General features: G+C 32.4%; 1 protein-coding gene across 1 annotated transcript in view; it reads left to right on the top strand.

The window, feature by feature from the left end:
- Window positions 1–7,338, top strand: part of LOC111089314 — a 15,200-nt gene extending 7,862 nt beyond the window's left edge. Inside the window, exons 3-4 of the mRNA XM_022401584.1 lie at window positions 6,847–6,935; window positions 7,107–7,338. Of these exons, the coding sequence (XP_022257292.1) occupies window positions 6,847–6,935; window positions 7,107–7,150 (133 nt within the window). The 3' untranslated portion in view covers window positions 7,151–7,338. The remainder of the gene's footprint in view (window positions 1–6,846; window positions 6,936–7,106) is intronic.
- The last annotated feature ends 8,457 nt before the right edge of the window (window positions 7,339–15,795 follow it).

Here is a 15,795-nt window from a genome sequence, read left to right as displayed (position 1 = left end):
ATGGATAATATAACATATCTGTAAAAATAGAAATGTTTCATAACGTTTTTAGCTATATCAAATAAATTTTAATTAATGTAATCCTTGAATGGAATGCTTGGGAAAACGAAATATCCTGATTTCGAAGATAGCGATAATATTTACAGACACTGCATGCTCGTGTAGCTTTGCACGAAATTCAAACAAACAAACAAATTACAATTTTCAGTTTTTCATTTATTTGGGTTTTTTTTCCAATGTGAGTTGAAAGAATGATGAAACATCCCAATATAAGTGGAAATATTTTCGAAAAACTTTGATCTTCACTCATGTTATTCGTGTTTTCTGTAAAGTCTATTACTCCTCTCCACCGCTAATGATAAATTTTTGTTTGTTTTTTAGCGCAGTGCTACACAATGGATTACCTGCGCTCTGTCCATCGTTGGGAATCGAACCCCGGATTTTATCACTGTATGTCCCAAAACTTACTGCTGGCCTAGGGGAGATTCAGTTGTTATATTTGATTTAAAATATAAATAAGATTTCGAATAATAATTTGATGAACTCTTGTGACAACGAAAAGCTTTATCAGCAACAGTTTAAAACAAAACCTAAATGAAATGTTATTATGAACATTTCTATTACTACCCTACTACCCTAAAATGGTTCACGTTCCATTAGTTTCATTATTGTTTGTTTGTAGTTAAGCACAAAGCTACACAAAGGGCTATCTGTGCTCTGCCCACCACGGGTATCGAAACCCGGATTCTAGCGTTGTAAGTCCACAAACATACCGCTGGGCCACTGGGGGGCGTTTCATTATTATACGCTATAAAATACCAGTAAATGTTCTAACTTTGAATAGTAAGCCGAGTACAGAATTTTGCAGAATTGATATGGTTGTAATGAAACTCGCACTCACATCAACCAAGTTAAGAATAAAAGCTACTTCCAGTGAAACTTAGTAGGAGCTTTATTCTTTTCTGTATTGTTACACTTAGAGAAATGCTTGGTTTTTAAAGTTATATCAAGGTAGTTTTAGTCTAGAGGTAGCATTTGTACCCCTGGGAAATGATCAACACGTAACCTCTTGAAAAACAAATAGTTGAGATGCCAAGAAAATGAACATGTATCTTAGATGATCGCGTATGCTCTTTAAACTCTACATCGCAAATGTTGTTTGTTGAGGTGTCTCAAATCAGTTTTCTTAGCTTCTTTAGTCTCAAGAAAATCATAGAATTACTTTATCTAAATGATGAAAGGTTCAGTCTTCGTAGGTGTATTTACTTATGAAAAGAAAACCAGTGTTTGTTCTTTTACTTAGAAAAAAATTACACCTTCTTCAGTGTCCTTTGTGAAAATCATCTTTATCCCTTCCCTAATCATTTTCCATTCACTTAAAGAACCCGTTAGGGACTAGCAAGTGATTCAGTGTCAATATTTTCTTAAACTGGCGTTTTCACGATCAATGTGTTTAGTGGTTGATGGGAAGGGTTGCTATTGTGTTGTCACCATGTCGCTCAGAGCCTCTTTTACTATATAGTCATAACATAGACTATAGTATCGATTTAAATTGAATATTTAACAGGTTTCATATATCTTAATTATTACTTCACTTAACTTCGTTAATTTACGAAATATAGATTATTTTAATCGATTAAAAAACAACCAATTTTTTCAATTAGTTTTAACGTTGATAAAACAATTGAGTTTAATAATGTCCTTAAGTAGTCTTTAAAACAAGAATAGCTTATATTTTTATTGAAATTCCAAAATTTCATCAGTATTATTTCTTTGGTGTTTAATAAAATATTTCTTTTATTCGAAGTACAGTATCTAATTAACTTAAAACTTTTTTTTTTTTACGGTCGTACTTTTTACAATCTTTATCCACATAAGTTCTTAAGTATGATAAATCCTATAAATTTTTGTGACATATCTTTAAATAAAATAGACCTTATAAAGCGCAGCAAAGTATTGTTCTATTATCATGATATCATATATTTTAACATAAAAGACCTACTTACTTCATCATGCTGTTTTTCCAAGACATATCAGCAAACATGATAGACCTCCGTTGGACTTGGCAATTATTGTACCACGGCCACTGACCTAAAATGGAACAGCGGCACAAATAGCCGATTGTATAGCTTTGTGCTTAACTTCAAACAAACAAACAAACAAATTTATATAAAGGTGTATATATATATATATATATATATACGAAAAACATTCTCACATAAGAATTACCTTTATTATAAATTTAATAAACAAATTTTTCATATTAGTTCTTTTTATAAATTCCTTAAGGTCTTTTGGGGTTCAAAATCACTATAATTTTGTAAGGGTATGATTTTCGTATAAACGGCAAACCCTTTTTCCAAAGACTAATTTCCTCTCAAGAAAGACATTCATTATTATGTAGGCATGATGCGCCAAAAGCATTTACCCCATTAGATTAGGTGAGGGGTACAGAAGCATGCTCTCCCCAGGAAATATTTGAAACCTTATCCCCTAAATAATCTTGTTTATAATCAAACTTATAGACTTATAAGAGAGACTTATAGGCCGTAGAAAGACTTCAACCAAGTAGCTTATCCCCTAATGCCGCAGGGTTGGAAAGGGGTGTTTTTCGAATTAAAAACTTTCAAAAGTGTTATTATTATTCAGGTTATTTAGAGATATCGGCAGTAGCATACTTACTCCACTGCAGCTCCCATAATTGCGGAGGGGGGGGGGTGCAAATCGTAACTATAATTATAGGAAAATAAACGTAACGGGCCCATATTCTGTAGTTACGCCACTGGGTACTGGGTTTGTTAAACGCTATTCATTTTTTCTCAGATACTTCATTACCATTTCTTCCCTAATGTCTCTCTCCCATTTATCTTTGATACTTCTTTCTCATTTCTCGTCCATACTTCTGTTCCCATTCTTTTCTTTGATACTCCTATCTCATTTGTTTTTCTAATAAATATCTCCAATATTATCTTCTTTTCTATTTTTTCTCTAATATTCCTCTCTCTCATTTATTCCCAGATACTACATTATATTTTCTTTTCTATATTTCCATTGTGGAACATACTTAATATAACATACTTAATATAACATACTTAATCTACTGATTCAACAATTAGCCCATCTTTCAATTTTTATTTTGTAATAGAGCGTTTTGTTTGTATTATAATTTCAACACCGTGTCTTGTCTTTTACATTTCGCCAACATCAAATCACTACACACACACACACACATATGTCCTTGCAAATTCTAATCTCTCGAATCTTTGTTGCTGCGGATATCAGTTACCTGTGTGTCACGTTTATCATTGAAATTACCATACATCATGTGTTTGACTGTTTTGTTAAATGTGATTGCTATAAAAAAGTTTCCGATTCAATAAAATTATAGTTTTGCTCTATAGTCGCCACTGTCATCAAATAAACATATTAGTAACTAATGGTTTAAAACTTACAGAATTTTGAACGTAACATCTCATGAGATGTTTGAACTGAATATAATGGGAAGCTACCCGAAACTGTGTCAAAAATTAAATATTTTATGATCGAGTGTGATATCTTAATATAGTTTTAACATTTTTATCATTATAACTAGTTCATCATTACATAACATACAGAGATCTCACATTCGGCCTTAGGATAATTATTTCATAAACTACAATTAATAGAAATTTAACACTCTATTCCACTCAAGTTCTCATTTCGTGAGAAATTAATTCTTGTTATATATATTATTAAAAAGGTAATTTAACGATGTAGTTTGGGGGCATACCACTTGTTTTCGAATAGTTTTAATGTAATAACTGAACGTATTTAGCATACTGACGATGGAATTTTGTACGATAGAGAGTTTATGTCTATGTCAAGCTAGTTAGTCTTGCAGCTAAGTATGGTATCTATAGTTTGAATCTCAAAATAATTAACAAAAGGTATTTGTTTGTTTGTTTTCGGATATTCGCGCCAAGCTGCTCAAGAGCTATGTGAGCTAGTCGCCCTTAATTTTGAACAGTAAGGTAGAGGAAAGGCAGCTAGCCAACAGCACCCACCACCAATTTTTGTGTTACTCTTATCTGGTTGAATAATGTGATTTGACCGTCATTCTTATAACGCACCCACGACCGCAAACTGCAGAACAAGGATTCATTTATTATTTTGCAGTAGTGGATCACAAGTGTTGGACCCGCAGATCTATAGTCCAGTACGTTAACCACTGTGGGCCACGCTCGGTCTTTTGAAGTTTAAGTTGGGTTTATTCACAAATAACTTTATATGTGTTTAAATCTTAATGTACACAAAGGATATTATCTACTATAAGAGACAACATTATAGTCATAACGTTCCAAGATTTTATTTTATATACAGATAGAGTGTGTTCACGGCTACAAAGGTTCGGCAAAATGAACACTTTAAATCAGTGAAAAAAAGAAGCATGTCAACTAGTTAAAACTTCACCAACTGGACAGTGAAATACAATACTTCATTTTAAGATAGCAAACCACGAAAGAAACCTAGTTATCAAAGACACAACTTTATTTCATCAAAGAAACCGCTCAGTTTAAGCTGATTCCAGGTTACAATACTTTAACTGTTTATCGTTTTTAATCCACATACAAGTGTGTGTTTTTTTCAAAGTCTCAAATGATAAGTTCTGTTGCTAGTCAAGATCGGAGCTTGTGTGTTTCTGGTCTCGACAACTAAGCTACGGAGGTGATAAATCAATCTTTGGAATGAGAAAAAATGTAACCAACTACCTCCACCTCATATAAAGGAATAAGCTAAGAGTGTCCGGAGTGGTTTCGCCATCATATTTGGGCCATTAAATCTTTCATTACCACTTTTAAAGATAAACAACTGTTTCATTGCCAATTTTATTTTTAGATATAAATAGAAACACGTGGTGTGTATAATTACTTATATCTAGCTTATTACTTTTCGTATTAGCATGACATTTTTAGATATAATTGTCTGAAATATTTCACACGACTATGTTCCCAGATTGTAAGATATATTAAGTGAAATAATTATTAATGCTTTTTTTTCTAAAATTTGCAAACTGATATTAACAGTTGTATTTTTTAATTAGTAATAAAATTATTGATTTTATTGCTTACATATTTCTGAAAACATTTAATCAACATCACATTTTTTCTAAGCTAAAAGAAAGTTTATATGGCATAACCTATATACTGGTATTTACCCATTGCGGTGGAGAAGAAGGGGATATATATGAGTCTATGAATTTGAAAGAGTTAAACACTTTTAGCAGTACTTTTTGAGTCAAAATTATGTATTATTTTAAGTACTCTTCAACTCTCTCTTTCCCTGTATACCTGTTACCGTGCGCAATGTAATTCATTTAATCCCCAATCACTACGTATGGATATCTTCTCCATATAAGCATGCCACAACCTTAAACTATTTCAGCAATAATAAAAGTGCAACATACTTTAATAAAGAAAAGGTTTAGGTTTCAATATTAAAATTTATTCTCACTAGTCAATTGTATTTGATGTATTGTAGCCTATAAGGAGTATTTGAATGATATAATTTACATCTGTTACATCTGGTCATCAATTCATGCTTTATAAGCCAGCGAAAATATCCATGAAAGCATTATACATGGGAGTTTTATCTCTCAACAGAATTCTTAAGTTCAAGACAAACTGATAAAATGTTTCACACTTTTAACTTTTCATGCTCTTGTTTCGGCTTCACACCCACAACGTTCCTTCGTACAGTGCTATTTCTTTTCATAAGGTACAAACGTATCATATAATAAAGTTGTAAGGGATAAAAAATAGAATAAATAACGACAAGTGAATTTTGTCGGCTTTAGTTTATGCAATATGTTTTTAACGTGCATCTTAAGTCTGGCGAGTAAATAAGTTATAATAAACATTTCTATTAATGTAAACAAATAGCGACCTATATCTTCACAATGTATTGTTATTAGCTATATAATTCGCTATTACAGCTTCGTCAGGGACCATCAACGAGGTTAGCGATAGGTATGAATTGTTATTTTATTTGCTTTAACAGTAATGTTTATTACAAACCTCAGTTTCAGTTAAGCAAAGATAAGTTATAATGAAATTATATGTAGAGTCATATTTCTTATAAGTCAACTTCGACAAAAACAATAATCTAATGATGTAGTTCTGCCATATTAGAGACTATAAATTTAATTCAGATTCTGTGCATTTCTCAATTTTAACACTTGTACGCATGTTGAGATATGTTTTGCTTTTTGGATCATTCAGTAGAGTGTTCCGCCAGTTTATGTCATTTCCTGATCCTTTATCTGCAATAGTCTTCTGGCGGTCATTACAAAGTGAACCTTTGATTAAAAATGCACTTAACAACTGCTATATTTGGTAAATATGTTTGTTGCCTCCCCCCCCAAAAAAAACTTACCCAATTAAAACATAAATGACATTTTCATCTAAAATTATAACATATATATATATATATATCACTTCATAGCTTCGTTTTAACAACGTATCCTCAAAGCGAATATGCACTGATATTGTCCTTTTACTATCAAAACTACGCAAATCCAAAATAAGCTTTCCGCCCTTCTGAGCAAATGCTGGTTAGACATGCTATAAATGATAAATACTTATAACTAACAATCCGTGTTTACATCTACCACAAGTGCAGGCCAGAACAAACAGTTATGATACTCTAATTTTACATATACATATATTACAAAATAAAATACTTTGAATGCATGTAATGTACGCAGCTTGCAGCAAATACAAAAGAAAAAAAATTGGTTGCACTTGTTACAGTACAATGATAAAAATTCCAAGATGAATATCGACATCAACTTTTCCATTAATTTTACAGAACTATTCCCACTGGCTGGCTTGCTGAGCAAATTAAAAGTAATCCAACGTTGGCAGAAATCTTTGAAGGAAAGACCGTTGGCATTAACGGTAAGAAAATCGAAGCCTGACAAACTATTTCTGATGAACAAATATTAATGAAAAAGATTTGATCAAGTAACTTCAGTGTATGTGATTATCTATCTTTCTGTAACTAAAGAATATTTAAACCAGTGCAACTCTGGAACGTTTCTTTTGAATCACCTCCGTTTGTTTTTCCAGGTGACCGTCCGGTTTCTCAAGATGACTTGTACGAGGCTCTTTGATCATGAATGGATACTATGGGCCATAAAGTTTAGCTATACATCATGTGTATTACATAGAAGAAAAAAAGCTTATTTACTGCTAGAGTTTTCGAATTTTTTTATTTCCATACATAAATATTTGGAACCCATTAGATAGTTTGGCATCTACTGTAAGAAAAAATTGAGAATAAAACATAATTCTATTATTCTGTACGTAAGTAAGTGCTATTTATCATGTTTTTCTAATTCCAGTTTTATGTTATTGATGTAAAGTAAAATAATGGGTTTACGAAAAATTATTTAAAAGTTTTAACACTACTGTTATCCTAAAACAAACTCGATTAATACAAATGTATACACATTGTAGTCAAATACGCATTTCATTATCAACAAATCAAACATTTGAAATAGGAATTCACCAAACAACTATCCAGACGTACGTAATAAATATTAATAACTGATGTATTTATATGATTTAATCATTACTTATGGACAGACGTTTGTTTAGTCCAGTCTCTCTCTCTGGTAACTAATCTTTATACAGGTAGTATACTGGATATATTCGCTTATGATCAACAACTCACACATTGTATATAAACTGATAATTTATAATTACTATACTTATTTACTAGTGTTTAGACGCTATAGTCGTCGTATTTCTAGTTACTCAGCCTATGCTGTATAGTAGAAGGAGCAGAAAAAAATATAATATGTTCATACCATTCGGAGTTACTAAACATTATTAAAAACTATTGAACAAGTAAGATATTTAGGTTCATTTAACATTCACTCCGATAACAATGATATTGTTAGCAGCATTTCTTTCTGTAGTGGTATATAAACCAGTTCGAAGCACATTCTCAAAGTGTATTTGTTATGGCATTTTTTTTTTTTTACAAAACGTATTTGATCGTCTAAATTTCCAGCTAGATAGGAATAACATCATTTTTGCTTAAGTTATTTTCTTATAAAATATAAACGTTAAATACATTGAAAATTATAATACTGTTTCGACGTTTCAGAATAATATGGTATCTTCGTTATAGCATGAGAGCATGCCTTTACAGCATACACAAAGGTTCTTAAATAATTTTGTTTCACGATATTAACATTATAAGTATGTGTAAAGGTTATATGAAGAGGAACAGTATTAGTTATTTATTTTTATTCAGTATTAATAAGTTGATTTGAGAGACACGAATTTCTTATCGTCTTTTGTCAGTAATTAGTTATGACCCTCTGATTCAAAATCAGAAAAGGTATTAAACCCTCATGCAGTGGATGATTTTGGACTTCGAGAGGCCTAAGGTATAATGAAAGTATTATCTAGATAGCTTTTAAATATTTCAAATAGAATGGTTCTTGAAGTTACATTACAGATAATTTAACAAGTGTTACATGTGACGATTCTTGAAGGTTTGATTCTTGGATGTGTCGCACATCATGATTTTCTTGAGGTTCTAATCCACGATGAGTCTTAAAAGTATTGTATGTTATGATTTTACAAATCATCATGCTTGATAGTTCAGAATCCATTGTTCTCGCTTGTTTTCAACCAATCATCTATATAATAAGATTCGGTGTTTTCTGTTTTACGTAACTCCTCTTAAGCCGACTTCTAAACGAATCGTCTTGGTCCCGAAGTTTGAACAAACGTAAAAATTTTTATTCCATATTTTGGGGAACCCGGGGATTTCCAGAAAACTTCTTCTCCTAAACTGTTGGACTCATCAACATCTAAGTGGTGCCAAACGAATCATTTCAGCCCCATAATTTACACAAAGGTATAACTTTTTATCCAACCCCTTAGGTAACTCAGGTGTTTTTCACGAAAACATTTTTATGGGATTCTCCGAAAGCGGACTCCAAATTTGGCATTGATTTACCTCAGAGCACGTAAGTATAGTAGTTCAAGTATTAAATTTGCATTTTAACGACCCTGTAAATTTGGGCCATAAGCCCACGGGTTGGCTAGTATACTATGGTTTTGAGATGTTTCATACATATTACTGTTTTTTTCAAGTTGTCAAACATCGTGATTTTTAGATATGTCGTCATGTCATTATTCTTAACGTTGTCATGGAAGAAAGAAGGATCTCGAGGTTTAATATAATGACTCTTTACTCTGGTAACAAAACAGAGGTCCAAGCAGACTCGAATACAGTGCATGATTAATTCATTGCAAATCTAGTGCTATGCTAAGTATCGGATTTTGTTGTAGCCATGCTTGATATCTTTTAGCCTAAAAAAAAAGAGATGATAAATGTGTAGTGGAACATTCACGTACCTTTACTGACACTGGAATCCACTTGGATCTCTGTTTTCAGAGAGTTAAATTTATGCACAAGGTAATTCTTCAAGTTACTATATTTCTCAAAGATGTTGTATTATTACTCCTTAGAAGCCAAACTCAAAAACAGCGATTTAAATGTGTTATATATAACTTTTTCATACTCATCGTATATAGAGTTCTCTTACATTTGATGATTATTAAAGTTATCATCAATACGACAATATATAAAATTATAACCAAATAATTTTTAAAGGTGCCATGTAAAATATAAAGTTACTTAGTTTCCACATGCGACGAATTTGATTAATAAAGAAAAACAAAACACAAACTTTCAATTTTTGGGAAGCACATTTTATTTAACTTTTCCATTAAAATCTTTTGGATGTTGATGTAACGTTTTTAAACATTTTTTTTTTCAACTAGAGATTTTAAGCTTTGGTTTAGTGTAACAAAAGGGGTATGTCAGAGACAATGAAGAGATGGATTAATTTGCAGATTTAGATTATTTTGTTTATATTTAGAGATGAACGCGATTTGGGGCAAATGGAATATATACGTATATAGAGAAGTTATTTAGCAATATATTGCAAAATGTTCATAGCCAAAAACAACAGAATACATTATGGTAACATACGACTTTTTTTTTCCTTCTGAATGAAGCGTTGACCCGTACGACTAACTTGTTTATTCTTCGTTTTTGTGTATTTTCTACAAAGAAATTTAGTTGTTAGGTGAACTCATTATCACCAGCCTCGTATTAAGATCACTTCAAGGCTCGATACGCGTCATTTTATTTATTTGGCTATTAAAACAAAACGTTATCTTGGTTTATAAAAGCTATACCACCACATGCATGAGTTAGCTAACATTTCTAGTACGTCCCAATAATATATGGAGTAATTAGTACGTTTTTTTTTTAACCAGAAGGAAAGAAAGTTAAAATATTTTGCTAAAGGCACTTACAAAGAAATGTTTTTTTAAGTGTGATTCCTTTAGAGTTTTACTTCAAAACATGTATATGCTATAATATTGTTGATAATCTCTATCTGAAATAGTTTTTGTTGCTTTTTCACACTTGAAAAGAACCTAGAATCACAAAACAATATATGAATCATAAAAGTTTAATTCGATAATCCCACTATTTTCGGGAAATAAACTTTGGGTCTTTTCCGTTTGGTGACCACCAACAGATCGTTATGAAAATAACACTAGTAATCTAATAAAATAAAATAATTAATAATAAAACATTATATGATATTTATCAAGCAAATCCTGCGATATTAAACAATTATTATTTTTGAATAAATCTTCATCTTTGTTTATATTTCTCCATATAAATTCACAAAGATAAGAGTCAAGCATTTGGCGATAAGTTCCACATTGACGCTTATTACTGTTGGTGGGAACCAAACGGAAAAGAACTTAAGCTTTCATTCTTGAGATTACTTTCCGAAAATGTTCGATTTCCTTATAGTTTAATATTTCATTATTTTCTGGGGTCATTTCTTTAATTAAATTAATGACTGATAAATGACTCGGCGTTGTGCATTTTTTGCTAAAAGTGTATTAAGAAATTATCCCCCCTCCTCCTCCCTGTGGCTCAGCGTTATGTCTCGCAGCTTGTAATGCTAAAAACCGCGTTTCCATACCCGTGGTGGCCACAACACAGATAAGCCATCGTGTAGCTTTATTCTAAAGCCTAAAAAGGCTTACATGAAATATGAGAAATACCAAGTTTTAAATGACAAACATAATATTTAGCAAATGTATAACTTTCAATGGAATTTGAAAGAGAAAATGATATCAAATTCTGGTACGGGTTTTATCTATATAAACAACTTTTTAATTTTTCGGATTGAATCTTTTTTTGAAGTAATCGAGAGATTGGTTAGAGTTAGCAATCGAGTTTTCTTGCTTTTGTTGTTATAAGGAGTATATTATGAAACGTATTTGGACATATCGAATAACAAATAACATACGGTGACCACCTGACTATTATAGTTTCGAATCTTATCAGCTCTTAACATTTCACTCAGGTCGATGATAACTAATTTAACTAAAGCTCTTTATATGTCTAATTTGTGTGAAAGCAGCTAGTTCTGGATTACACCTATGTGTACAGGTTTTTACTCCTGCAAATCGACAAAGTCTTTAAAACTACTTAGCTTTCCAATTAGGAACAGCACTCAGATTTTTTTCCTTTTCTTGTTGATGCGGATTGTCACATGAAATATATTTGTCCATACTGGATAACAAATACTATACCATAACCATATGAGGGCTAGTTTTGAGCCCACTGGGTCTATTTTGCAGCTGATGAAAGCTGTCATAGATCGAAACTATAGTTCTCAGCTGGTTATGGTATAATATTTAATATTCAATACAAGCAAGTATATTTTGTATTACAATCCGAAATCTAAGTTCTTTTTGATCTGCGTTAGTATTCTCAAATGAATATAATACTGTTATATTTGGCAGTCATAAACGCCTTTCTCTATCCGTGGCTAATAAAAGTTTGACTGTTCAAAAATATTTCATTAAAAGTATGGTATTTCAAATGAAACAATCAATTTCATGTTATAAGATAAAATAATAATAAAAACATCATTAAAATTCCGATTGATATAATTTTTCGTGATTTTGTATTGCACAAATAAATTATTTGTTAACGTATTGTTAAATTATATATCAAGCATTTTGAAATATATGTAACATAATTCAATAAGGTTCAGTACTTTAATTGTGGTTAGGGCACTCAACTCGCAATCTGAGGGTTGCGGATTCGAATCCCCGTCCCACCAAACATGCTCGCCCTTTCAGCCGCAGGAGCGTTATAATGTTACAGCCACTATTCGTTGGTAAAAGAGTAGCCCAAGAGTTGGCGGTGGGTGGTGATAACTAGCTGCCTTCCCTCTAGTCTTACACTGTTAAATTAGGGACGGCTAGCGCAGATAGCCATCGTGTAGCTTTGCGCGAAATTCAAAACAGACAAACAAAACTTTATTTGTGTTTTTCGTTGAAGTTTATATAAATATAAAGTAAAAACTTCAACTAAAAACATTTAACGATCCTTACACTAAAAAAAGCTTTCCCCGAGTATTTGTTAAATATAGATAATCAAAAGCCCCTCACTGGGTCAGCAGTAAGTATACAGACTTACAATGTTAAAATCTGGGGTTCGAATCCCCACAATGGACAAAGCGCAACCAGCTTATTGTATAACTTGGCGCTAAAAACAAGGATAAACAAAAAATAATAAAATAATTATAGCTACATTATCTTGTAGCACTATAGAGGGCAATTCCTGACACTAAAAACAATAACAAATGAGCAGTTTTGGAGTGAAGTCTGAAAAACTACGTTCCTTTACAATTCAATTGTTAAGTCATTATCCTATGTCGTTTACTAGTGAAACAATTTTAACAGTGGATATTGTTCAAATATATCGTAGGTATTTTAAAACTTATTTTAAATTTAGATTGATTCGTATAACTGCAAGTATATCTTTGTGTTTTGCTCTCGCCGATTAGGCCTATTTTGTGTGAGTGAGTTCATTCGGCATTTGTTCTATGATTCAGTACGAATCGTTGAATGTACTTTGCACAGAGTAGTACATATTTTTTTTAATGGAGTTATTTGTTATATCATGTGTAAGCTTATCAATTTAGAGAAAATACCAATGTCTCGTGCGCAACTCCAAATTTAACTATGACGTTCTATTTTTTGTTTAATACTTTGCAAAGTTAAATAGTATATTATAACTATAAGTTAATATAACTTAAGTATGTGCTAAGTCTTAGGCTCACTAGTTTACTTATCAATTATACATACTATAACATAGACCTCTATTTTTTTTAGTGTTTATGCATAATAGATAACTTGTGTTAGATTTTTATGCCCCCACTTTGATTCTGAAGCAGAATGGGCATATTGGTTTGTCCCTATCCACCTGACCATTCAGTGATTCATCTCGATCTTTTGGACAGGATATCTCAAGTTTGGATGGATGAATTTTGACCAAACTTATAAAACAGATACTATTTACAAAATTGCAGATCTTCTTAACTTTTGAAGGTCAAAGATTCAGTGATACAAAGCAAATATTCTCCCAGTCTTGTGGATATGATATCTTAGACTGAAGATTGGTTGGGAACTTATATATACAGTATAAACATAGTACTAGTAGAGGCTGCATAGGTGTTTTAGAAACACAGTTTGCACTTTTGTCTTTCTACTATATATGATATATCTTCTTTAATGTCTTCCTTGCTCAAGAGAAAATAATTTAAAGATTTTAACTTATGCCTATAAGATAACCGTTCCATCCCTTGAAGCATACTAGTAGGCAAACAGTCTAACAATGATTACATCATACTCATAGGCTGGCACAATACCTGTTGGCACATGTAGGAATGGAAGATCTGTTCAAGGCTTATGGTATGTATGTATAGAAAACTACCTGACAGTGTGTGCAAGTATAATGACTTTTTGTGGTGCAAAGGAGTGAATATTTATCTGAAATACATTTTCAGTTAAGAAAAATGTTAACAGTATATGGTCTAAATCTATGGCTAATCTCTTGCAGCACTGTGAAATGAACATGATGGGTCAAATTATTGCCACATTTCTTATCATCCCTCCATGAGCATGCCTCAACACACACCATATTATTTTTAACACATTCGAAAGTGTTACCACAGAGCTGACACCCATGACATGAACACAGGAGGTCATCTGCTGACTTTCCCTCATAATCAGCAGCCTTTAGATCATCTCTATAACACTGTCACCCATTTCTGTCAGGTAGGGGTATGTCTGGCATGCAACATGTGAGTATATCCACATTTTGGTTTGGAAACAAGCATACTTGATATGCTGACAGAAATTCACTTCTGATTGTGGTAATTTCTTTGGAGGCAAAGTATTATGAATAAAGTTAAACTTAAATACATTGAAATTACTATGATGTTTGTGGGTGGCTTTTGAGTCATACAGTGTAGACATAAAATGCCTTGACATATTCAAAGTTTTACTAGTGTTATCTGTACATAGAACCTCAAGTGATGGAATTGCATTTTTCTTCCGAAGAGATTCCAATGACTTCTACACATCTTTTGTTCCATAGCCACTGTAAATGGATCAGATACTGTGGCATCTATAATAGGAGCATATGTTGCAAAAGTATGCATTTGCTTCCTTCCTTACATTGAAGTGTTGTAACTCATACTCTGATGATATAATATCACAAAAGAAAGTGGTGGAAAATGGAGATGTGCATCAAGGGACTACTCTAAGAAACACACCAGATCTTGCATTTTGACAGATTTTCTTTAGATATTTCTTGGTGAGGAAGCTCTGGTTGCTTTTGTAAATTAGCTCAGTTTTCAGTGCCATTGCATCAACTCTATTGATGTTCAGTGACTTTTCATGCACTATCTTAATACACTATGCTCCTAGTGTCCTATACTCTGCTTCTGAAAAACAACTTGAGCCAGAGAATGGAATGTTCCTTTTCTATATGGTTTCACAGTTAATATGAATGTTGTCAACACCTTTGTGGATATGTTTGCCATCCCTTTCACAGTAAACTAAGCCATGGGGAACATACACACCCTGTTCCATTTTGATGAACCTCCTGGTGTCTCAGTGGTAAGTCTGCTGGCTTAAAATGCTAAAAAAAATGGGTTTTGGTATTCAGGTTGGCACAGCACAGTTATTATGTTATGTAACTTTGTGCCTAATTACAAACAAACCATTTTGATAAGTTCATTCTTAGCAAGAGCAATATGTTAGTGCTGTAAATTTTCATAACTAGTACAAAAAACATAAGAATGAAGAATTAATGTTATTACTCTTTTTGAATGGTCATGGTGAAGTTGTTCTGCAGGTCCCGTGGAGTGTGGTTTAGGATAAACTATTGTGAGCAACATATTCTACAAGAGCCATAGTCCTGCTATTTAGGCTTTTTGTTTGTTTTAAATCAGAATCACTTGCTCAAATGCATCAATGTATAACAATCAAATGAGAGAAATATGAAACGTTTCTTTGATAATTTTAACCTAAGCTCAGTTGATGCCTAAATATCTCTTACAGTTTTGCTTCAGAAACACAACAGCATGAATCAAGCTTACAGCAAACTCTTAGAACTCCCAAGCTGAAATGGGTTAATATAATCTATAAAAGTAATATTGCTGCTGATTACAATGCTTGAAATAGCATGATCTCTTTCAGTATGCCCCTCGACGTGGATTCCTGTACGTGGTGAGGGGACCTCCCAGGGAAGGTTCTGTATTTACAGTTACTTTCTCTGGGATCTAAACATCCACCCACGTGTTTGCCGTGCGTGGCGACTCGTGAAGGGGAGGAGAGGATC

The sequence above is a fragment of the Limulus polyphemus genome, unplaced genomic scaffold (assembly GCF_000517525.1).
Source record: "Limulus polyphemus unplaced genomic scaffold, Limulus_polyphemus-2.1.2 Scaffold5872, whole genome shotgun sequence".
Taxonomy (NCBI): domain Eukaryota; kingdom Metazoa; phylum Arthropoda; class Merostomata; order Xiphosura; family Limulidae; genus Limulus; species Limulus polyphemus.
Note: the sequence above shows the minus strand (reverse complement) of the source record. Positions and strands in the feature narration are given on the sequence as shown.